This window comes from Catharus ustulatus, chromosome 12 (assembly GCF_009819885.2).
Source record: "Catharus ustulatus isolate bCatUst1 chromosome 12, bCatUst1.pri.v2, whole genome shotgun sequence".
NCBI lineage: Eukaryota > Metazoa > Chordata > Aves > Passeriformes > Turdidae > Catharus > Catharus ustulatus.
The window spans coordinates 87,359-111,347 of NC_046232.1; the positions used below are offsets into that span (position 1 = coordinate 87,359).

Genomic DNA, 23,989 nt, shown 5'->3' on the forward strand with positions numbered 1-23,989 from the left:
TTTTTTTAATATATTTGTTAGGGATTTTTTAAAATTTTCTGAGTTTTCCTTGAGGATTTTTTTAATTTATTGGAATTTTTTTGTGAATTTTTTGCGAATTTTGGTGGGATTTTTTGGGGAATTTTTAAGGATTTTTGGGGGATTTTTATGGGAATTTTTTGGGAATATTTTGGGGAATTTTTGGGGGATGTTTAGGGATTCTGGTGGGGATATTTCGTGATTTTGGGGGGATCTTTTGGGCATTTTTGGGGATTTTTTTGGGATATTTAGGGATTATTTTGGGATTTTGGGGGGAATTTTTGTGGGAAATTTTTTGGGATATTTAGGGATTATTTAGGGATTTTGGGGGGATTTTTTGGGGGGCTCTTTAGGGATTTTTGGGAGATTTTTGGGGGAATTTTTTGGAGCTTTTTCGGGATTATTTTGGGATTATTTTGTGGGCTCTTGAGGGATTTTTTTGGGAATTTTTTGGGCTATTTTGGGATTATTTCGGGATAATTTCAGGATTATTTCGGGATTATTTTGAGATTATTGTGGGATGATTTCGGGATTATTTCGAGGCTAATTCCGAATATTTTGGGAATTCTTTTCCCCATGGGCTCCCCCCTGGCCCTGCTCCCCCTGCTGCTCCTCCTGGGGGGGGTCACCCCCATTTTTGGGGGGGTCCCGATGTTTGGGGCGGGGCTTCCCAAAGGGGGCGGGGCCTGTCCCGGGGGTTGCGCCTGCGACCGGGACGGAGCCTGGTGCCGGGGAGGGGGCGGGGGAGTCCCCCGGGGGCTCCCCCCGCGCTTGGCCACGCTGTGAGTGCACCTCCCCCACCCCCACCCCCAGGCCCTCCCCCACCTCCCCCGGACCCCTCCCCCAAATTTGGGACCCCTCCCTTATTTCATTCCCTCCCCCTAAAAAAACCCACTTTTTCTCGCATTGGGATGATCCCGATGTCCCCCCTTGGACCCCACATTTTGGGACCCTCCCCCAAATTTGGGACCCCCAATTTCCCCCTCCTCCCCTCCCTTTGACCACAAATTTGGACCCTTCCGGGATCCCCCCTTTGATCCCCAAATTTTGGGACCCTCCCCCGATTTTGGGACCCCCAAACCCCCCCGGAACCCCCCCCGGACTCCAAATTTAGACCCTTCCGGGACCCCCCATTTGATCCCCAAATTTTGGGACCCTCCCCCAAATTTGGGACCCCCTAAAACTGCACCGGGACCCCTCCCCCAAATTTGGGATCCCCAAACCCCTCCCCAGACTCCCCCTGGGACCCCAAATTTGGGATCCCCAAACTAGCCCCGGGACCCTCCCTTTGATCCCCAAATTTTGGGACCCTCCCCCAATTTTGGGACCCCCAAATTCCCCCCTCCCCCCTCGCTTTGACCCCAAATTCTGGGACCCTCCCCCAAAACCCCCCCGGGACCTCAAATTTGGACCCTTCCGGAACCCCCCCTTTGATCCCCAAATTTTTGGGACCCTCCCCCAAATTTGGGACCCCCCCAAACTCCCCTGGGACCCGAAATTTTGGGACCCCAAATTCTGGGACCCTCCCCCAAAACCCCCCCGGGACCCCAAATTTGGACCCTTCCGGAACCCCCCCTTTGATCCCCAAATTTTTGGGACCCTCCCCCAAATTTGGGACCCCCCCAAACTCCCCTGGGACCCGAAATTTTGGGACCCCAAATTTTGGGACCCCCTCAAAAAGCCTCCCGGGACCCCCCCTTTGTTCCCCAAATTTTTGGGACCCTCCCCCGATTTTGGGCCCCCCAAACCCCCCCGGGATCCCAAATTTGGTCCCTTCCGGGACCCCCCCCCATTGATCCCCAAATTTTTGGGATCCGAACCCCCCCCCCGCCCCCCCCTTGGGCCCCACATTTGGGACCTCCCAACACCCCCCGGGATCCCCGATGGTTCCTCCCTGGCCAAGCCCCGCCCCCGATGACGTCACCCCACAAGCCCACTTCAATGACGTCATTCCGCAAGCCCTGCCCCCCACTCGGCCTGAGGGGAACTGGGACCAGTTCAGACCAGTTTAGTCCCGGTTTAGCCCATTTTAGTCCCAGTTTGGTCTCAGTTTAGCCCCAGTTTGATTCCGGTTTGATCCCAGTTTAGTCTCAGTTTAGCCCAGTTCAGTCCCAGTTTGATCCCAGTTTAGTCCCAGTTTAGCCCAGTTTAGTCACTGTTTAGTCCCAGTTCAGCCCCAGTTTGATTCCGGTTTGATCCCAGTTTAGTCCCAGTTTAGCCCAATTCAGCCCCATTTTAGTCCCAGTTTAGTCCCAGTTTGGTCCCAGTTTGATCCCAGTTTAGTCCCAGTTTGATTCCAGTTTGGTCCCAATTTAACCTAGTTTAGTCCCAGTTTGATCCCTGTTTGATCCCAGTTAAACCCAGTTTGGTCCCGGTTTAGCCCCAGTTTAGTCCCAGTTTGGTCCCAGTTCAGTCTCAGTTTAATCCCAGGTTAGTCCCAGTTTAGCCCAGTTTGGTCCCAGTTTGCTCCTGGTTTAGCCCAGTTTGATCCCAGTTGAGCCCAGTTGAGCCCGGTTTAGACCAGTTTCATCCCAGTTTAGTCCCAGTTTGGTCCCAGTTTGGTCCAGTTTAGTCCCAGTTTAGCCACAGTTTAGTCCCAGTTTGATCCCAGTTTAACCCAGTTTAGTCCCAGTTTACCACCAGTTTAGCCCAGTTTGGTCCCAGTTCAGTGCCAGTTTAGACCAGTTTAGTCCCATTTTATTCCAAATTTAGTCCCGGTTTGGTCCAGTTTGATCCCAGTTTAGCCCCAGTTTAGTCCAGTTTAACCCAGTCTGCTCCCAGTTTAGGTGAGTTTAGCCCAGTTTAATCACAGTTTAGTCACAGTTTTATCCCAGTTTGATCCCAGTTTGATCACAGTTTAGCCCCAGTTTGGTCCAATCTGGCTCAGTTTAGTCCCAGTTTAGACCACTTTAGCCACAGTTTAGTCCCAGTTCGATCTCAGTTTGGTCCCAGTTTAGTCCCAGTTTGGTCCCAGTTTGGCTCAGTTTAGTCCCAGTTTAGCCCAGTGTGATCCCAAATTGATCCCAGTTTAGTCACAGTTTTTCCCCCCCCAAATTCCCATTTTTATTTTCCTCAATTCCCCATTTTTTATTTTCCCCAAATTCCCATTTTTTGTTTCCCAAATTCCCATTTTTAATTTTCCCCCAAATTCCCATTTTTTGTCCCAAAATTCCCATTTTTGTTCCCCAAATTCCCATTTTTATTTTCCCCAATTCCCATCTTTTTTCATTTCCCCCAAATTCCCATTTTTTGTCCCCAATTCCCATTTTTTCCCATTTTTTCCCCTTTTCACCCCAATCTCAGCTCTCTGATCCGCTGGGACATCGAGGCCCTGCCCCAGGGGAGCTTCCGGCACCTTCCAGGGCTGACCCTGCTGTGAGTGACTCAGAATCCCCCAAATTCACCCCAAAAATCCTAAATATCCAAAATTATAAAAAATATCCTAAATGGACGCAAAAACCCCAAAAATCCCCAAAATTCAACCCCCAAAAATCCCAAATTCACCTCAAAAATCCCCAAATATCCCAAAATATAAAAAATATCCCATACGGACCCAAAATCTCCCAAATTCATCCCAAAAATATCAAAAAATATCAAAAATATTAAAAATATCAACAATGGACCCAAAAAAACCCCCAAATCCCCCCAAATCGCCCCAAATAATCCCAAATATCCAAAATTATAAAAATTATCAAAAATGGACCCCCAAAAAACCAAATTCACCCCAAAATTCACCCCAATAATCCCAAAATATCCAAAATTATAAAAAATATCTCAAATGGACCCAAAATCCCCCAAATTCACCTCAAAAAATCCCAAAAAATCCCAAAAATCCCAAATATCCAAAATTATTAAAAAAATTAAAAATTGACCCCAAAATCCCCAAAATTCACCCCCAAAAAAATCAATTCACCTCAAAAAATCCCCAAATATCCCAAAATATAAAAAATAACCCAAATGGACCCAAAATATCCAAAATTCACCCCAAAAATATTAAAAATATCCAAAGATATAAAAAATATTAACAATGGACCCAAAAAAACCCAAAATGCCCCAAAACCGCCCCAATAATCCCAAATATCCAAAAATATTAAAAAAAAATCAACAATGGACCCAAAATCCCTCAAAATCCCCAAAATTCACCCTCAAAAAATCCACCCAAATTCACCCCAAAAATCCCAAAATATCCACAGTTATAAAAATTATCCGACATGGACCCAAATCCACCCAAATTCACCCCCCCAAAATGTCCAAAAATATAAAAAAATCAACAATGCCAAAATCCCCAAAATTCACCCCAAAAAAATCCAAAATACACCTCAAAAAATCCCCAAATATCCCAAAATATAAAAAATAACCCAAATGGACCCAAAATCTCCAAAATTCACCCCAAAAATATTAAAAATATCCAAAAATATCAAAAATGGACCCCCAAAGACCCCAAATCCCCCAAAATTAAATAAAGAATTAAATAAATAAAAATAACTTAAAAATTAAATAAATTAAAATTAATTAAAATTAATTCTAAATAAATAAATAATAAAAAATTTAAATAAAAAATATCCCAAATGGACCCAAATCTGCCCAAATTCACCCCCCAAAAAATCCCAAAATATCCAAAATATCAAAAATTGTCCCCAAATGTCCCCTCTGTCCCAGTCTCGTCACCTCGGGCCGTTTGGGATCCATCGGGGACGGAGCCTTCGAGGGACTGGGGGCCCTGGAGTATCTGTAAGTTATACTGGTTTGTACTGGTTTGTACTGGTTTGTACTGGGAGTGGCCTGGGGGGCACTGGAGTACCTGTGAGTTATACTGGGATGGACTGGTTTGGACTGGGAGGGGACTGGGGGCACTGGAGTACCTGTGAGTCATACTGGGATGGACTGGTTTGGACTGGGATGGACTGGGATTGAACTGGGAGGGACTGGGGGGGCACTGGAGCACCTGTTATTTATACTGGGAGGGACTGGGAGGGGATTGGGGGGCACTGGAGTACCTGTGAGTTATACTGGTTTGTACTGGGAGGGGACTGGGGACACTGGAGTACCTGTGAGTCTTACTGGGATATACTGGGATATACTGGGAGGGACTGGGAAGGCACTGGAGTACCTGTGGGTTATACTGGTTTGTACTGGTTTAGACTGGTTTGTACTGGGAGGGACTGGGAGGGGATTGGGTTATAGTGGGAGGGAGTGGGTTATACTGGGTTATACTGGGAGGGACTGGAGAGAAATTGGAGGGAACTGGGAAAAAATTGGGGAGAACTGGGAGGGGATTGAGGGTTACTGGTTTATACTGGGAGGGAACTGAGAGGGAAACTGGGATGAACTGAGCCGAACTGGGAGGGACTGGGACAAACTGGGATATACTGGGAAGGACTGGGATGGGTCAAACTGGAACTGGGACAAACTGGGAAAAAGCGGAAATTGGAGGGGACTGGCCCATACTGGTTTATACTGGTACATACCGGTCCATACTGGTCCATACTGGTCCATACTGGTTTATACTCATCCATACTGGTCCACACTGGCCCATACTGGTTTATACTGGTCCATACCGGTCCATACAGGTCCGTACTGGTCCATACTGGTTTATACTGGTCCATACCGGTCCATACTGGTCCATACTGGTCCATACTAGTCCCTACTGGTTTATACTGGCTTATACTGGTTCCTACTGGTTTATACTGGTCCATACTGGTCCATACTAGTCCATACCAATCCATACTGGTCCATACTGGTCTGTACTGGTTTATACTGGTCCTTACTGATCCATACTGCTCCATACTGGTCCATATTGGTCCATACTGGTCCCTACTGATTTATACTGGTCCGTAGTGGTCCATACCGGTCTGTACCGGTCCATACTGGTTTATACTGGTCCATACTGGTTTATACTGGTCCATACTGGTCCCAGGTTCATCGAGGACTCCCAGCTGGGCTCCATCGCTCCCTCGGCTCTCCGGGGGCTCCGGGGGCTCCAATTCCTGTGAGTGACCCCAGAGTGTCCCCAAATGTCCCCACTGTCCCCACTCCCCTCAGTGTTCCCAATGTCCCCAATGTCCTCTCAATGTCCCAATCCTCCCAATGTCCCCTCAGTGTCCCCAATGTCCCCACTGTCCCCAAATGTCCCCTCAGTGTCCCCCAATGTCCCCAATGTCCCCAAATGTCCCCAATGTCCCCTCAGGAGTTTGGCCAACAACCGCCTGGAGTCGCTGCCTCCGGGGCTGTTCCAGGACCTGGGGACACTGACCCAGCTGTGGGTGACACCAAGGGGACATCAGGGGGATTTGGGGACACTGGGGACATGGGGACATTGGGGGGACATTGCGGGGGATTTGGGGACATTGGGGGGGATTTGGGGACATTGGGGGGACTTTGGGGGGGATTTGGGGACATTGGGGACATTGGGGACATCAGGGGGTTGGGGACATTGGGGACATTGGGGGGATTGGGAGATGGGGACATTGGGGGGGACATTGGGGGGCATTGGGGACAGAGGGGACATCGGGAACATTGGGGACATTGGGGGATGGGGACAGGGGGACACTGCTGGTGTTGCCACCACTTGATATCACTTTGATGCCACCTGGTGCCACTTTGGTGCCACCTTGTAACACTTTGTGACACTTGGGTGACATTCAGTGACACCCTGGTGACACCTGGTGCCACTTGGTGCCATTTTGTGACACTTTGATGTCACTTGAGGCCATTTAGTGTCACCTGGTGACATTTTGATGCCACTTGGTGTCACTTTGGTGTCACCCTGATGTCACTTGGTGCCATTCAATGACACTTAGGTGCCATTGGGTGCCACTGATGTCCCTTTGATGTCACTTGCGTGCCACCTGGTGCCACTTGACCATTTGATGTCACTTTGTGTCACTTTGGTTCCATTTGTTGTCACGTGATGTCACGCTGGTGTCACTCTGGTGTCACTGATGTCGCTCTGGTGCCATTTAGTGACACCTTGGTGCCACTTGGTGCCACTTTGATGCCACTGATGTCATTCTGGTGCCACTTGGTGTCACTTAGTGCCACTTTAATGCCATTTGGTGTCACTTTGGTGCCACCCATTGCCATTAGGTGCCACTTGATGTCACTCTGGTGTCACTTTGATGTCACTTGGTGCCACTTGGTGTCAATTGGTTGCCATTTGGCACCAACTGGTGTCACTTTGGTGTCACTCTGGTGTCACTTTGGTGTCACTTTGGCACCACCTGGTGTCACTCTGATGTCACTTTGATGCCATTTGCTGCCACTTTGATGCCATTTGGCACCACATGGTGTCACTTTGATGTCACTCTGGTGCCACCTGATGTCACTCTGGTGTGACTCTGGTGCCACCTGGTGTCACTGTGATGTCACTCTTGTGTCACTCTGGTGTCACCTTGATGTCACTCTGGCACCACCTGGTGTCACTCTGGTGTCACTTGGTGCCATTTAGTAATACATTGGTGTCACTCCAGTGTCACTGATGTCACTTTGCTGCCACCCGAGGTCACTTTGATGTCACTCTGGTGTCACTTTGATGTCACTTTGATGCCACCTGATGTTACTGATGCCACTTTGGTGCCACCTGGTGTCACTTTGCTGCCACTTGATGCCATTTGGCACCACCTGGTGTCACTGATGTCATTCTGGTGCCACTTGGTGTCACTCTGGTGTCATGCCGGTGTCACTGATGTCGCTCTCTGTCACTCATGCCACTCTGGCGCCACCTGGTGTCACTCTGGTGTTACTCCGGTGTCCCTCTGTCACTTTGGCACCGCCTGGTGTCACTCTGATGCCACTCTGGTGCCACCTGGTGTCACTCCAGTGTCACTGATGTCACTCTGGTGTCACTGGTGTCACTCTGGTGCCATTTGCTGCCACTCTGATGCCATTTGGCACCACCTGGTGTCACTGATGTCAGTCTGGTGCCACCTGGTGTCACTCTGGTGCCATTTGGTGCCACTTGATGCCACTTTGATGCCACCTGCTGTCTCTTTATTACCACTTTGGTGCCACCTGGTGTCACTCCGGTGTCACTTTGATGCCATTTGCTGCCACTCTGATGCCATTTCACACCACGTGGTGTCACTGGTGTCACTTTGATGCCACTTTGATGCCATCTGGTGCCACTTGTGTCACTCTGGTGTCACTGATGCCACTCTGTTGCCACCTGGTGTCACCCTGGCATCACCCCGGCGTCCCTATGTCCCCCTGTCCGCAGGGACCTCCGTGGCAACCCGTGGCGCTGTGACTGTGGCCTGCGCTGGCTGCTGGCCTGGCTGGGTGCCCGCCCCTCCCCCACCGGCCCTGAGGGCGGGGGGCGCTGCCGGGGGCCCCTCCCCCACCAGGGCACCCCCCTGGCACTGCTGAGCCCGCGGCAGCTCCAGTGCCAGCGCCACGGTAACTGGGTTATACTGGGAGGGACTGGGAGGGACTGGGATGGGATTGGGAGGGGCTGGGAGGGGACTGGGAGGGGATTGGGGGGGACTTGGAGGGACTGGGAGTGTCCCCAAGGTGTCCCTGGGGATGTCCCTGGGGGTGTCCCCAATGTCCCCAAGCTGTCCCCATGTCCCCAGGGATATCCCCAGTGTCCCTGGGGATGTTCCCATGTCCCTGGGGGTGTCCCCAGACTGTCCCCATATCCCCAGTGATGTCCCCAATGTCCCAAAGCTGTCCCCAATGTCCCTAGGGATGTCCTCAAGCTGTCCCCATGTCCCCAGGGATGTCCCCAATGATGTCCCAATGTCCCCACACTGTCCCCATGTCACCAGAGCTGCGGCCATTCCAGTCTCTCCTGTTCTTGTCGCTCAGGGCCACGCAGTTCTCGCTCCGGGGACACCCGGGGGTGGCACTGGGGATGTCCCCAGTGATGTCCCCAAGCTGTCCCCATGTCCCCAATGGTGTCCCCATGTCCCCAGAGCTGCAGCTGTTCCAGTCCCTGCCGTTCTCTTCTCTCAGGGCCGCGCCGTTCTGGCTCGGGGGACATCCGGGGCTGGTACTAGGGATGTCCCCAATGATGTCCCCATGTCCCCAATGGTGTCCCCATGTCCCCAGAGCTGCGGCCGTTCCAGTCCCTGCCGTTCTCATCCCTCGGGGCCGCGCCGTTCTGGCTTGGGGGACACCCGGGGGTGGCGCTGGCCCAGCCGGTGGCCGGGGGCTGCGCCCTGCTGGAGTGGGACCAGCTCGGGGGGAGGTTCCGGGCCCAGACCGTCATCAACAGTGAGAGAAACGGGGGGAAATGGGGAAAAAATGGGGATAAAAATGGGGAAAATGGAGAAAATTGGGGGAAAATGGAGAAAATTGGGGGAAAATGGGAAAAAATGGGGGAAAATGGGGATAAAATGGGAAAATGGGGAAAAAATGGAAAAAATGGGGATAAAATGGGGTGGGAGTGGGAGCACCTGAGGGGGAGGTTCCAGGCCCAGAGTGTCACCAACAGTGAGAGAAACGGGGGAAATGGGGGAAAATGGGGAAAAACTGGGGAAAAACTGGAAAAAATTATGGGGAAGTCCATGGAAAAATGGGGAAAAAAAGGGGAAAAATTGGAAAAAAATGGAAAAATGAGGGAGGAGATTCTGGCCCAGACCGTCATCAACAGTGAGAGAAATCGGGGGGAAAAGGGGGAAATGGGGAAAAATGGGGATAAATGGGGATAAAATGGGGAAAATGGGGGGAAAATTGGGAAAAAATTGGAAAAATGGGGGAAAAATGGGGAAGGAGATTCTGGGCCCAAAGCGTCATCAACAGTGAGAGAAACGGGGGGAAAAAGGGAAAAAATGGGGATAAAATGGGGGAAATGGGGATAAAATGGGTGAAAAATGGGGAAAAATTGGGAAAAATGGGGAAAAAATGGGGAAAAAATGGGGAAAAAATGGGGGAAAATGAGGGAGGTGATTTCAGGCCCAGACCATCATCAACAGTGAGAGAAACAGGGGAAAATGGGGAAAAAATGGGGAAAATGGGGGAAATCAGTGAAAAAATGGGGAAAAAATGGGGAAAATGGGGGGAAATGGGAAAAAAATGGGAAAAATGGAAAAATGGGTGAAAAATTGGGGAAAAATGGGAATAAAATGGAGGGGAAAAGGGGGAGGAGGTTCTGGGCCCAAACCGTCATCAACAGTGAGAGAAACGGGGGAAATGGGGAAAAAATGGGGAAAATGGGTGAAAAAATGGTGAAAAATGGGTGTAAAAATGGAGAAAATCCATGAAAAAATGGGGCGGAAATAGGAAAAAATGGGGGGAAATGGGAAAAAAATTGAAAAAAAGGGGGAAATCCATGAAAAAATGGGGAAAACAGGTGAAAAATTGGGGGGAAATAGTGAAGAAAATGGAAAAAAAATGGAAAAATGAGGGAGGAGATTCTGGGCCCAAAGCATCATCAAAAGTGAGAGAAATGGGGGAAAAGAGGGAAAAATGGGGAAAAAAAGAAAAAATGGGGATAAAATGGGGAAGAAATGGGGATAAAATGGGGATAAAATGGGAAAAAATGGGGAAAATGGGGGAGGAGATTCCGGGCCCAAAGCGTCATCAACAGTAAGAGAAACGAAGGGAAAAGGGGGAAAATGGGGGAGAATGGGGGAAATCGGTGAAAAAATGGGGAAAAATTGTAAAAATGGGTGAAAAAATGGGGATAGAATGGGGATAAAATGGGGAAAAAATGGGGAAAAAGTGGAGAAAAATGGGGATAAAATAGAAATAAAATGGGTATAAAATGGGTGAAAAAATGGAGATAAAATGGGGAAAAAATGGGGAAAATGGGGATAAATGGGGAAAAGGGGGAAAATAGGGAAAAATGGGGATAAAATGGGGGAAAATGGGGAAAAATGGGGGAGGAGATTCTGGGCCCAAAGTATCATCAAAAGTGAGAGAAACGGGGGGGAAATGGGGAAAAATGGGGGGGAAAAATTAAACAAAAGGGGGGGAAATCCATGAAAAAAATGGGGAAATGGGTGAAAAAATTGGGGGAAATGGTGAAAAAATGGAGAAAAATGGGAAAAATGGGGGAGGAGATTCTGAGTCCAAAGCGTCATCAACAGTGAGAGAAACAGGGGGAAGATGGGGGGAAATGGGGAAAAAGTCAAAAAATGGGGATAAAATGGGAGGAAAAATGGGAAAAAAAAGTGAAAAAAAGTGAAAAAATGGAGATAAAATGGGGATAAAATGGGGGGGGAGTGGGAGCATCTGAGGGGGAGGTTCCAGGCCCAGAGCATCACCAACAGTGAGAGAAACGGGGGAAATGGGGAAAAATGGGGGAAATCGGTGAAAAGATGGAGAAAATGGGTGAAAAAATGGTGAAAATGGATGAAAAATGGGGAGGAAATGGGGAAAAATGGGAAAAATGGGAGGAGAAATGGAGGAAGTGATTTTGGTCCTCCAGCATCATCAACAGTGAGAGAAACGGGGAGAAAATGGGGGAAAATGAGGGGGGAAAATGGTGTAAAATGGGGATAAAATGGGGGAAAAATGGGAAAAAAATAGAAATAGAATGGGGATAAAATGGGGGAAAAACTGGGGGGAAATGGGGGATGTGATTTCGGGCCCAGACTGTCATCAACAGTGAGGGAAATGGGGGGAAAAAAGGGGGAAATGGGAAAAATGGGGGGAAATGGGGATAAAATGGGGGGAAATGGGGAAAAATGGGGAAAATGGGTGAAAAAATTGGGGAAAAGTGAAATAATGGGGAAAAAATGGGGAAAGATGGGGATAAAATGGGGCACAAATGGGGATAAAATGGGGAAAAAATGAGGATAGAATGGGGATAAAATGGGGAAAAATGGGGGAAAAGTGGAGAAAAATGGGGATAAAATGGGGGAAATGGGGATAAAATGGGAAAAATAGGGAAAAATGGGGATAAAATGGGGAAATGGGGGATAAAATGGGGGAGGAGATTCTGTGGCCAAAGCATCATCAACAGTGAGAGAAATGGGGGGAAATGGGAAAAATGGGGAAAAATGGGGGAAAAATAGAAAAACAGGGGACAATGGGGGAAATGAGGAAAAAAGGGGAAAAATGGGGAAAAGTGGGGGAAAATGGGGGAAAAGTGGAGAACATTGGTGAAAAAATGAGGGAAAATAGAGGGAAAATGGGGTGGCTGATGTCACCAATGTCCCCAATGTCCCCCATCCCCCCAATCCCCCTCAATGTCCCCTGATGTCCCCTGATGTCCCCAATCCCCTCAATGTCCCCAATCTCTGCCTGACCCCCCAATATCCCCACAGGCTCCTCCCCCATTGCCTGCCACCCCCTGGCCGTTGGTGACACCCTGCTGCTGGTGGTGGCCCAGGTGGGCGGCGGCTCCTGGGTTTGGCGCCGCTCCGGTGGCCCCGGCTCGCCCTTCATCCGCCACCAAGCACTGGGCTCGGGCCAGCTCCGCCGTCCCCACGCCGTCACCGCCGCTCGCCTCGGCGGCCACCTCTACCTGGGGGTGGCCGACAGCTCCAAGGGCGGCACCAGCACCGTGTTCCGCTGGAGTTCCGGAGGGTTCTACCCACACCAGCGGCTGCGGCCATGGCAGCGCGACACGCACCTGGAGTTCCTGGAACTGGGTGGGCGCGCGGCGCTCGTGGTGTGCAGCGCGACGCGGCGGCCGCTGGTTTACCGCTGGAGCGGCGGCGGCTTCGCCCCTCACACCGACATCCCGCACGTGCCCGACGTGTACGCGGCCAAGCACTTCCGGGTCAAGGGCAGCGTGTTCCTGTGCCTGACGAGGTTTTTGGGGGATGCCAAGGTGAGCAGGATTGGGGGATTTATGGGGTTATTGGGGATTTATGGGGTTATTGGGTTATGGGGTTATTGAGTTATTGGGTTATTGAGTTATTGAGTTATTGGGTTATGGGGTCATTGCGCCCCACACCAACATCCCGCATGTGCCCGACGTGTACGCGGCCAAGCACTTCCGGGTCAAGGGCAGCGTGTTCCTGTGCTTGACGAGGTTTTTGGGGAATGCCAAGGTGAGCAGGATTGGGTTATGGGGTTATTGAGGCTATATGGGGCTATTGGGTTGTTGTGGGGTCATTGTGCCCCACACCGACATCCCGCACGTGTGCACGGCCAAGCACTTCAGGGCCAATGGTGGGGTCTTCTTGTGCTTGATGAGGTTCTTGGAGGACGCCAAGGTGAGAGGTTATGGGATTATTGAGGTGTTATAGGGTTATGGGGTTGTTATTGGGTTATTGGGTTATGGGGTCATTGCACCTCGCACTGACATCCCGCACGTGCCCGACTTGTGCACGGTCAAGCACTTCTGGGTCAAGCGTGTTCCTGTGCTTGACGAGGTTTTTGGGGAATGCCAAGGTGAGAGGTTATGGGGGATTATGGGGTTATTGAGGGATTTATGGGGTTACTGGGTTGTCGTGGGGTCATTGTGCCCCACACCAACATCCCGCACGTGTGCACGGCCAAGCATTTCAGGGCCAATGGTGGGGTCTTCTTGCGCCTGTCGAGGTTTTTGGGGGACACCAAGGTGAGATTATGGGGTTATTATAGGGTTATTGGGTTATAGGGTTGTGGGGTTATGGAGTTATGGGGCTGTGGGGTTTTGTGGGCAGCCTGTGCATGATGTGGTTCTTGGAGGATGCCAAGGTGAGAGGGATGTGGGGTTGTGGGGTTATTTGGGTTAATGGAGGTTATGGGGTTTTGGAAAGCTTGTGGGGTTATGGGGGTCATCAGGGTCATGGGGGTCCGTTGAGGTCATGGGGGTCATGTGGTCATCGTGTGGTCATGGGTGTCCATCAGGGTCAGGTGGGGTCACCCCGGTCATGGTGGTCATTACATGACCACAGGGGTCCATCAGGGTCACGTGACCCCTCCTCTGACCCCCGACCCCATGAATGACCCCATAACTGACCCCATGAATGACCCCATAACTGACCCCATGCCCAGGTGATGCTAGGAGGGCTCAAACCCTGTCCCATGGTCCTACAACTGACCCCATGGTCCTACAATCCATCCCATGACCCTATGAGAGACCCCACAACTGACCCTGTAACTGACCCCATGAGTGACCCTGTGATTGACCCCATGAGTGACCCCATGAGTGATCCCATGGCTGACCCCATGAGTGACCCCATGAGTGACCCCATGACCCCATAACTGACCCCACGAGTGACCCCATGAGTGACACCATGAGTGACTCCATGACCCATGAGTGACCCCATAACTGACCCCGTGAGTGACTCCATGACCCCATAACCCCATGAGTGGCCTCATAACTGACCCCATGAGTGACCCCATGACCCCATAACTGACCCCACGAGTGACCCCATGAGTGACACCATGAGTGACCGCATGACCCATGAGTGACCCCATAACTGACCCCATGACCCCATGAGTGACCCCATAACTGACCCCATGAGTGACTCCATGACCCCATAACCCCATGAGTGACCCCATGATCCCATGAGTGACCCCATGACCCCATGAGTAACCCCATAACTGACCCCCTGACCCCGCAGGTGATGCGCTGGTGCTGACTCCACGAGTGACCCCATAACTGACCCCATAACCCCATAACTGACCCCATAACTGACCCCATAACCCCATAACTGACCCCATAACTGACCCCCTGACCCCATAACTGACCCCATGGCCCCATGGCTGACCCCCTGACCACATACCTGACCCCATGACCCCACAGGTGATGCGCTGGGAGGGCTCCATGTTCCGCGAGGTGCAGCAGGTGCCGGCCCGCGGCTCGCTGGTGTTCCAGCCGCTGCTCCTGGCGGGTCAGCGCTACGTCCTGCTGGGCAACGACTTCGCGCCGAGCCGCGTGTTCCGCCTGGGCGCTGGTGGCCGCCTGGAGCCCGGCCAGGAGCTGGCGGCGCCCACGCCCCGAGCCTTCGTCGCGCTGGCCGCGGGCCGGCAGCACTTCCTGCTGGCCACCAGCTTCAAGGGGGCCACGCAGATCTATGCGCACGTCACCGAGGACATCGGGACGTGAGGGGACAGCGGGGATGGTGGCCACTGTGTCACCGTGTCACCGAGGACATCGGCACCTAAGGGGACGGTGGGGATGGTGGGCACCGTGTCATCGTGTCACCGAGGACATCGGCACGTGAGGGGACAGCGGGGACGGTGGTCATCGTGTCATTGAGGACATCCCAACGTGAGGGGACAGTGGCCACCGTGTCACCGAGGACATCCGCACCTGAGGGGACAGAGGGGACGGTGGCCACTGTGTCACCGAGGACATTGGGACATGAGGGGACAGCAGCCACTGTGTCACCGTGTCATCAAGGACATCGGCACGTGAGGGGATGGTGGCCATTATGTCACTGAGGACATCGGCATGTGAGGGGACAGCGGGGACAGTGGCCACTGTGTCACCAAGGACATCTGGGGACAGTGGCCACCGCGTCATCGAGGATACTGGGACATGAGGGGACAATGGCCACTGTGTCACCGAGGACATTGGAATGTGAGGGGATGGTGGCCGCTGTGTCACCATGTCACCAAGGACATTGGATATGAGGGGACGGTGGTCACCATGTCATCAAGGACATCGGGACATGAGGGGATGGTGGCCACTGTGTCATCGTGTCACCGAGGACATCGGCACCTACGGACAGCAGGGACAGTGGCCACTGTGTCGCCAAGGACATTGAGACATGAGGGGACATCAGGGGACAGTGGCCACCGTGTCACCAAGGACATCTGGGGTCAGTGGCCATCATGTCATTGTGGACGTTGGGACATGAGGGGACAGCTGGGACAGTGGCCACCATGTCACCATGGACACTGGGACAGCTGGGACAGTGGCCACCATGCTGTCAAGGACATTGGGACATCAGGGGACAGTGGCCATCACGTCATTGTGGACATTGAGACATGAGGGGACAGCTGGGACAGTGGCCACCACGTCACCATGGACACTGGGACAGCTGGGGACAGATGGGGACAGTGGCCACCATGCCGCCAAGGACATTGGAACATCGGGGACAGTGGCCATCACGTCACCGAGGACACCTGGGGACACCATGGGGACATCCCCGAGGGCTCGGTCACCTGAGGGACGCGGGGACATTGACCGGACACCAGCGGGGACGTGGGGTCACCCAATGTCCCCAAGGCCACCATTGACCTGATGTCCCCCTCCTGGTGCCACCATCGCTCTGATGTCCCCAAGGACACCATCACTGACCCAATGTCCCCAAGGCCATCACTGTCACCTCAATGTCATCATTGGTCTCGTGTCCTCGATGGTGCCACCATCACCTCAATGTCCCCAAGGCTGTTGTCACCCCCAGTGTCACCCCTGCCTTGGTGTCACCTTCTGGTGCCATTAGCACTCAGTGTCCCCAAGGCCACCAGCGACCCGATGGCACCTCGGCCTCGTGTCATCTGCTGGTGCCACCATCAGCCCGCTGTCCCAACGGCCACTGTCACCCTGATGTCACCAAGGCCACCAGTGACCCGATAACCCCAAGGCCACCACTGTCACCCTGCTGTCCCCTCCTGGTGCCACCATCACCCAGTGTCACCAAGGCCACCGCTGTCACCTCAGTGTCACCATTGGTCTCATGTCCTCGATACTGCCACCATCGCCTCGATGTCCCCAAGGCCACCAGTGTCACCCCCAGCATCACCCCTGCCTTGGTGTCACCTCCTGGTGCCATCCTCACCCAATGTCCCCAAGGCCACCAGTGACTCGATGGCACCTCGGCCTCGTGTCACCTGCTGGTGCCACCATGCCGCTGTCCCCAAGGCCACTGTCACCCTGATGTCACCAAGGCCACCGTTGGCCAAAGCCACCACTGCCATCTCAGTGTCATCACTGGTTTCATGTCCTCGATGGTGCCACTGTCACCTCAATGTCCCCAAGGCCACCACAGTCACCCCAATGTCCCCTCCTGGTGCCACCAAGGCCCCGATGTCCCCAAGGCCACCACTGACCCAATTCCCCCAATGCCACCGGGCACCCAATGTCCCCAAAGCCACTGTCACCTCGATGTCCCCAAGGCCACCACTGACCCAATGTCTCCTCCTGGTGCCACCTCTCTGTGCTGTCCCCAGGGCCACCAGCAACCTGATGTCCCCAAAGCCACTGTCACCCCGATGTCACCATTGGCTTTGTGTCACCTCCTGCTGCCACCATCACCCAATGTCACCTCCTGGTGCCACCATGGCTATGATGTCCCCAAGGCCACCATCACTGACCCAGTGTCACCAAGGCCAGCATCACTCAATGTCACCATTGGCCTTGTCTCCCCTCCCAGTGCCACCATCACCTCGATGTCCCCAAGGCCACTGCTGTCACCCCAATGTCCCCTCCTGGTGCCACCATCTCCCAATGTCCCTAAGGCCACCACTGTCACCTCAGTGTCACCACTGGTCTCCTGTCCTCAATGGTGCCACCGTCACCTCAATGTCCCCAAGGGCACCACTGACCTAATGTCCCCTCCTGGTGCCACCTCCCCATGCTGTCCCCAGGGCCACCACTGACCCAATGTCCCCAAAGCCACTGTCACCCCGATGTCACCACTGGCTCTGTGTCCCCTCCTGGTGCCGCCCTCACCCCGATGTCCCCAAGGCCACCATCGCTCAGTGTCCCCTCCGATGTCACCTCCGCCCCTCCCCCAATGACCAAAATCCGTTTTTTTCACCCATTTTTATTCATTGTCCTTTCCAGGGACATTCTGGGGACATTTGGGGACATTTTGGGGACATTTGGGAAAGGAGTTCAGCCCCCAAATAAACCCTGACCCTCCCCCCTCCTGTGTCACCTCGTTTGGGGACATTTGGGGACAGCTCAGCACGAGCTGGTGGCTCCTGCGGAGAGACGGGTGTGGGTCAGGGTGGCACTGTCCCCAAATGTCCCCAAATGTCCCCAGGAGGAGGGGACACTCACCTGTCCCAGGCACAGGTGACAGCTCCGGGGGCGGGCGGCGGCGGCTGTGGGGGGAGGGGACAGCTCAGTGTCCCCAAGTGTCCCCAAGTGTCCCCAAATGTCCCCAAATGTCCCAAGGTCTCACCTGGCCTTGCTCCGGCACTTGCACATCCCACCTGAGGGGACACAAAGGTGACATGGGTGACAATGACACAGGTGACACAGGTGACACACAGGTGACAATGACACAGGTGACAGAAGTGACACTGACAGGTGACACAGGTAACACACAGGTGACACAGGTGACACACAGGTGACACAGGTGTGTCACTCACTGAACAGATGACAATGACACAGAGGTGACACAGGTGACAATGACACAGGTGACAATGACACAGGTGATACAGGTGACACAGGTGACAATGACAGGTGACACACAGGTGACAATGACAGGTGACAATGACAGGGGTGGCACTCACTGAACAGGTGACAATGACACAGAAGTGACACAGGTGACAATGGCAGGTGACACAGGTGACAGTGACACAGGTGACAATGACAGGGGTGGCACTCACTGAACAGGTGACAATGACACAGAAGTGACACAGGTGACAATGGCAGGTGACACAGGTGACAATGACACAGGTGACAATGACAGGGGTGGCACTCACTGAACAGGTGACAATGACACAGAAGTGACACAGGTGACAATGACAGATGACAGTGACACAGGTGACAGTGACACAGGTGACAATGACACAGGTGACAATGACAGGGGTGGCACTCACTGAACAGGTGACACAGGTGACAATGGCAGGTGACACACAGGTGACAATGACACAGGTGACAATGATGGGGTGGCACTCACTGAACAGGTGACAGTGACAGGGGTGGCACTCACTGAACAGGTGACACACAGGTGACAGTGACACAGGTGACACAGGTGACAATGACGCAGAGGTGACACAGGTGACAGTGACACAGGTGACACAGGTGTGGCACTCACTGCACAGGTGACAATGACAGGTGATACAGGTGACACAAGTGACAATGACAGGTGATACACAGGTGTGACACAGGTGACACAGGTGACAATGACGGGGTGGCACTCACTGAACAAGTGACACACAGGTGACAATGACACACAGGTGACACAGGTGACACAGACAGGTGACAATGACGGGGTGGCACTCACTGAACAGGTGACACAGGTGACAGTGACACAGGTGACACAGACAGGTGACAGTGACACACAGGTGACACAGGGGTGGCACTCACTGAACAGGATACAATGACAGGTGACAATGACACAGGTGACAGTGACACAGGTGACAATGACAGGTGTCACTCACTGAACAGGACGATGATCCCCACCACACTCAGCACCGCGGCCACCACGAGGCCACCGACGCGCAGGTGACACCAGTCTGGGGAGGGGACACGGAGGGACAGCTTGGGGACAGCTTGGGGACACCTGGGGACAGCTGAGGGACACCTGGGGACACCTGAGGACAGCTTGGGGACACCTGGGGACACTTTGGGACATTCCCAGTCCCTCCCAGTCCCTCCCAGTTCCCAGCACTCACCGTAATGGAAGGGATTGGCGGCATCTGGGGGGGAAAGGGAGGGGTCAGATAGACCAGTATGGACCAGTATAAACCAGTATGGACCGGTATGGACCAGTATAAACCAGTATGGATCAGTATGGACCAGTATAAACCAGTACAGACCAGTACAGACCAGTATGGGCCCACCCTCCCAGTATAAACCAGCAGGAACTACTATGAACCAGTACAGACCAGTATGGGCTGGCATGGACCAGTATAAACCAGTATGGACCAGTACAGAACAGTTTGGAGCCACCCTCCCAGTATAAACCAGTATGGACCAGTATGAACTGGGGGTACAGACCTCCCTCACCCAGAATAAACCAGTATGGTTTTCTATCCCAGTATGACCAGTATGACCCTGTCCTTTCCCAGTTCGTCCCAGTTCCTCCCAGTTCATTCCCAGTCCCTTCCCAGTCTGTCCCAGTTCCCTCCCAGTCCCTTGAGTCTCTCCCAGTTCCCTCCCAGTCTGTCCCAGTTTGTCCCAGTCCATCCCAGTTTGTCCCAGTCACTCACCAGGGGGGTCCCCTCTGGCCAGAGACAGAACTGGGATGGGGGAGGGGACACCAGTTAAACCAGTTTGGGGGGGGCACTGGGCCCAGTTCCTCCCAGTAACCCCCGAAATCATCCCAGTCCCTCCCAGTTCATCCCAGTCCCTCCCAGTTCATTCCCAGTTCATCCCAGTTCCCTTCCAATCCATTCCCAGTTCATCCCAGTCCCTCCCAGTTCATCCCAGTCCCTCCCAGTCCATCCCAATCCATTCCCAGTCCCTCCCAGTCCATCCCAGTTCCCTCCCAGTTCATCCCAGTTCCTTCCCAGTCCCCCCCAGTCTCTCCCAGTACTTCCCAGTTCATCCCAGTTTCCCCAAAATCTCTCCCAGTTCATCCCAGTTCCCTCCCAGCCTCCTCGCAGTCTCTCCCAGTTCATCCCAGTTTCCCTGAAATCCCTCCCAGTCCATCCCAGTCCATTCCCAGTCCCTCCCAGTACCTCCCAGTATCACCAGTGCCCCGAGCCTTTCCCGCTCCATTCCGTGACCTTTGATCCCTGGGGGGGGAGGGGAAATTCCAGAGGGTCCTGGGGAGAGGGACTAGGGGAACTGGGACACACTGGGAGGGACTGGGGGGAGATTGGGGGGCACTGGGAGGGAATGGGACAAACTGGGACAGACTGGGAGGGAATGGGGTGGGACTGGGAGGGGACTGGGGGGGGACTGGGACAAACTGGGACAAACTGGGAGGGACTGGGACAAACTGGGGGGGACTGGGAGAGAAATGTGGGGCCTACTGGGAGAAACTGGGAAGGACTGGGAGGTTACTGGGGGGTTTTGGGGGTTACTAGGAGGACTAGAAGGGACTGGGGGGGTTACTGGGATGAACTGGGAGGGACTGGGGGACTTCTGTGGGTTACTGGGAGGGACTGGGGGGGCTAATGGGATGAACTGGTAGGGAGTGGGATGGACTGGAGGGTTACTGGGATGAACTGGGAAGGACTGGGGGTCTACTGGGGGGTTACTGGGATGAACTGGGAGGGACTGGGGGGGTTACTGGGAGGGACTGGGGGCCCCACTCACCTTCCCAGAGCGGCCACGAGGAACTGGAAATGGGGGGGGGGGGGGGGGGGGGGGGGGTTGTGGTGGGGGCGTGGCCAAGGAAGTGGGCAGGGCCAGGGCAGAGGTTTGGACTGGGCTATACTGGGAGTGAGGCTGGGGGATACTGGGACAAACTGGGAGTGATTCGGGAATGGACTGGGACATACTGGAGGACATTAGGAACGCTGGGGAAGGATGCTGGGGGGTACTGGGAGGGCCTGGAGGTGTAATGGCATGAACTGGGCTGTACTGGGAGGGTCTGGAGGGGTTGAATAAGCAGGTCCCACCTTTGCCACCTCCCATTGGCTGAAGCGCCTGCCTGTCACGGCAAACAACCAATCCGAACCGGGGAACACAATCTGGGGGCGGGGCCTGGTGTCGGCGCCATTTTAGGTGCGTTCAGCCTACAACTTCCGTCACGCCCCGCGACCCCATAGCGGCCAAATGGCTACGAGACTACAACTCCCGTCAGGCCCCGCACTCCCCAGAGCCTCTTATTCCCATCCGTGTGCCCCATAGGCGCCCCATGGGCCCTCCAGGAGCCTCCCCAAGCCCACTCGGGACCCCCAAACGCCTCTTCGGACCCACAAGTGGCCCAAACCACAGAGGCCTCCTAACGCTGCCTTCGGGACTACAGCTCCCATCATGCCTCGCGGTACGCACAGAGCGCCATCAAAGCTGGGACTCCAGCTCCCGTCATGCCCCGCGCCCCATCCAGACTTAACTGCGCCTACATCTCCCATCATCCCCCGCGGCCACAGCACCTCCCTCAGCCAACTACAACTCCCGTCACGTCCTGCGCCCCAAAGAGACCCGTAAGAGCCCCGCAACATCCCCTCAAGGCCTTCCTGACCCCATGGGATTGGCCCTGGGGCCCCTGTGGACCCTCAAGTGCTCTCCAGAATCACCAAGCGCTCCATTGCAGCGACTTCCGGGACTACAGCTTCCATAATGCCTCGCGGCGCACATAGCACGCCATTACGGCTGTGCCTGTAAGTCCCATGATGCCCCGCGGCCCCACTGACCCCCATTATACCGGTACCTACAACTCCCATCACACCCCGCGGCCCAGAAAGCGCCGTTAGAGCCCCACAAGTTCCCCCAAAACTCCCTCCCGACCCAAAAGCAAGACAAAAAATCCCCAGTTTATTGGGACAGCAAAACTCAGAGAACTGCGACCACCCAATTCTTCAATACTTAATTTTTCCTCCTTCTAAAAATCTTCCTTTCACCCTATTCCAGTCCATCCACATTTTAATTTCGCCTCCTTCTTCCTCTTCTGGGGGTCTCTGGGGGTGTTTGCGGGTCTCTCATTGCAGGGATCACTCCGAGGATCTCAGGCATATCTCGGGGGTCCGGGGCGGATTTTTGGGGTCGCTTAGAGCAGGGGCCGGCTCCGCTGAGTGAGCAGAACCCCAAATCGCCGCTTCAGGGCCACGTGGTGCCAGGAGAATTTATCATCGGGGGAGAAATGGGCGGGATGAGCCAAGCGTGTGGGGGTCCCGTCCGGGGCCACCTTCTGTGGGGGCAGCGTGTCAGAGAGACCCCAAAATCCCCACAAAATTCCCCGGATTTCTCCCCCTCACAACACCCAAACTCCCCCATATCGCTCCCAAACCGCACTCCAGACACTCAAACCCCGTGGATCTCCCTAAACCCCTCTTCAAATCCCCTCTAAACATCTCCAAACCCCCCAGAAAATCCTCCTGCACCTGCAGGGTGTAAACGCCCTCCCCGCGCTCGTTCTCGTAGCACTGCAGGAGCACGGCGGCGGCGGCGGGACGCGGGAGCGGAAGTCGCCTCAGAAGAAAAAAGGAAGTGAGCGGGGTTTGTAGCGGAAGTGGGTGAGGTGCCTGATGGGAAATGGAGTCCGGGATAAAGCAGGGCATTCAATGGGATCCAAAGGGGGAAATTTGGGGCAAAAAAAGGGAAATTTGGGATAAAAAAGGGCCATTTGGGTCCAAAAATGGAGAATTTCGGATTTAAAAAGGGAAATCTTGGCACCCAGATGAGATGTTTGGGTCCAAAAAGGGAAATTTGGCGCCAAAAAGGGAGAATTTTCACCTAAAAATGGGAAATTTAGGGTGAAAAAAGAGAAATTGGGGTTCATAGAGGGAGAAATTGGGTCTAAAAAAGAAAATTTGGGATTAAAAAGGGGAAATTTGGGTGTGAAAAAGGAGATTTTGGGTGCAAAAAGCAAAATTTGGGTCTAAAACGGGGAATTTGGGTGTAAAAAGGGAGAATCTGAGAGCAAAAAATGGGAATTGAGGAGCTACAAAAGAGAATTTTGACCAAAAAAGGGAAATCTGGGGCTAAAAGGAGAACTGCAGGAACATGGTGGCGGCAGCGGGACGCGGGAGCACAAGTCGCCTCGGAATAAAAAGGAAAGGGGCGGGCTTTTTACCGGAAGTGGGCAAGGTGGCTGATGGGAAATGGAGTCCGGGTTAAGCCAGAGCATCCAATGGGATCCAAAGGGGGAAATTCGGGGCAAAAAAAGGAAAATTTGGGATGGAAAACATATCTAATGGTTGAGGCACTAGAGGGATTTTTGAATTTTTGAGAAAATTTCTTTGGTTTTATTTTTCATGGAATTAGCCTGTTCATAATTCCTCTGAACACCATTGAGTTAGGAAGTCAGAAGGGAAAGGTGGAAGGCTCCAATGATAAGAGGGGAGAAAGGATTTCTTCTTGACATTGGCCTTCTGTGCATACCCAGGAAAGACCCACACCGCTGTGACTGCATTTTCTGCAAACTACAAAGAGTTCTCAGCAAGCAGGCAGGCGTTGCTGGTGTTTTTATAGCACTGTGATATCATCCTCAGTGTTGGAATCAATCACCAAGCAGAGGAAGAACAGGAAATTTTTCTGTACTGAGACCCAACATTGATGGCAAAGAAAGAAACAGGACTTGCATCTCAAGACCATGTCCGATTTGTGGTCAGCTGTGGCCACAGTCCC

At 53.3% G+C, this 23,989-nt stretch overlaps 2 protein-coding genes across 10 annotated transcripts; one reads left to right on the plus strand and one right to left on the minus strand.

Annotated features, from left to right (window-relative positions):
• The first annotated feature begins 448 nt into the window (after window positions 1-448).
• Window positions 449-16,780, plus strand: LOC117002241 (leucine-rich repeat LGI family member 4-like). 4 transcript variants are annotated; one of them, XM_033071162.2, is made up of 9 exons: window positions 449-800; window positions 3,322-3,393; window positions 4,678-4,749; window positions 5,936-6,007; window positions 6,206-6,277; window positions 8,234-8,412; window positions 9,067-9,231; window positions 12,231-12,739; window positions 14,648-16,780. In XM_033071162.2, the coding sequence occupies exons 1-9, from the start codon at window positions 595-597 to the stop codon at window positions 14,948-14,950; spliced, it is 1,650 nt and encodes a 549-aa protein (XP_032927053.1). In that variant the 5' UTR covers window positions 449-594; the 3' UTR covers window positions 14,951-16,780. The 4 variants fall into 4 exon arrangements, with proteins under 4 accessions (XP_032927053.1, XP_032927054.1, XP_032927055.1 ...); XM_033071163.2 differs by lacking the exon at window positions 6,206-6,277; XM_033071164.2 differs by lacking the exon at window positions 5,936-6,007.
• Window positions 16,781-17,618: 838 nt separating this feature from the next.
• LOC117002246 (FXYD domain-containing ion transport regulator 3-like) lies at window positions 17,619-22,413 on the minus strand. Of its 6 annotated transcripts, XM_033071175.2 has the most exons (8): window positions 21,319-22,413; window positions 20,431-20,487; window positions 19,960-19,989; window positions 19,423-19,446; window positions 19,189-19,263; window positions 17,982-18,012; window positions 17,858-17,901; window positions 17,695-17,778 (listed from the first exon to the last, which is right to left on the minus strand). In XM_033071175.2, the coding sequence occupies exons 1-8, from the start codon at window positions 21,332-21,334 to the stop codon at window positions 17,759-17,761; spliced, it is 297 nt and encodes a 98-aa protein (XP_032927066.1). In that variant the 5' UTR covers window positions 21,335-22,413; the 3' UTR covers window positions 17,695-17,758. The 6 variants fall into 6 exon arrangements, with proteins under 6 accessions (XP_032927061.1, XP_032927062.1, XP_032927064.1 ...); XM_033071170.2 differs by having other exon boundaries at window positions 17,619-17,901; XM_033071171.2 differs by lacking the exon at window positions 19,423-19,446 and having other exon boundaries at window positions 17,619-17,901.
• Window positions 22,414-23,989: the final 1,576 nt, after the last annotated feature.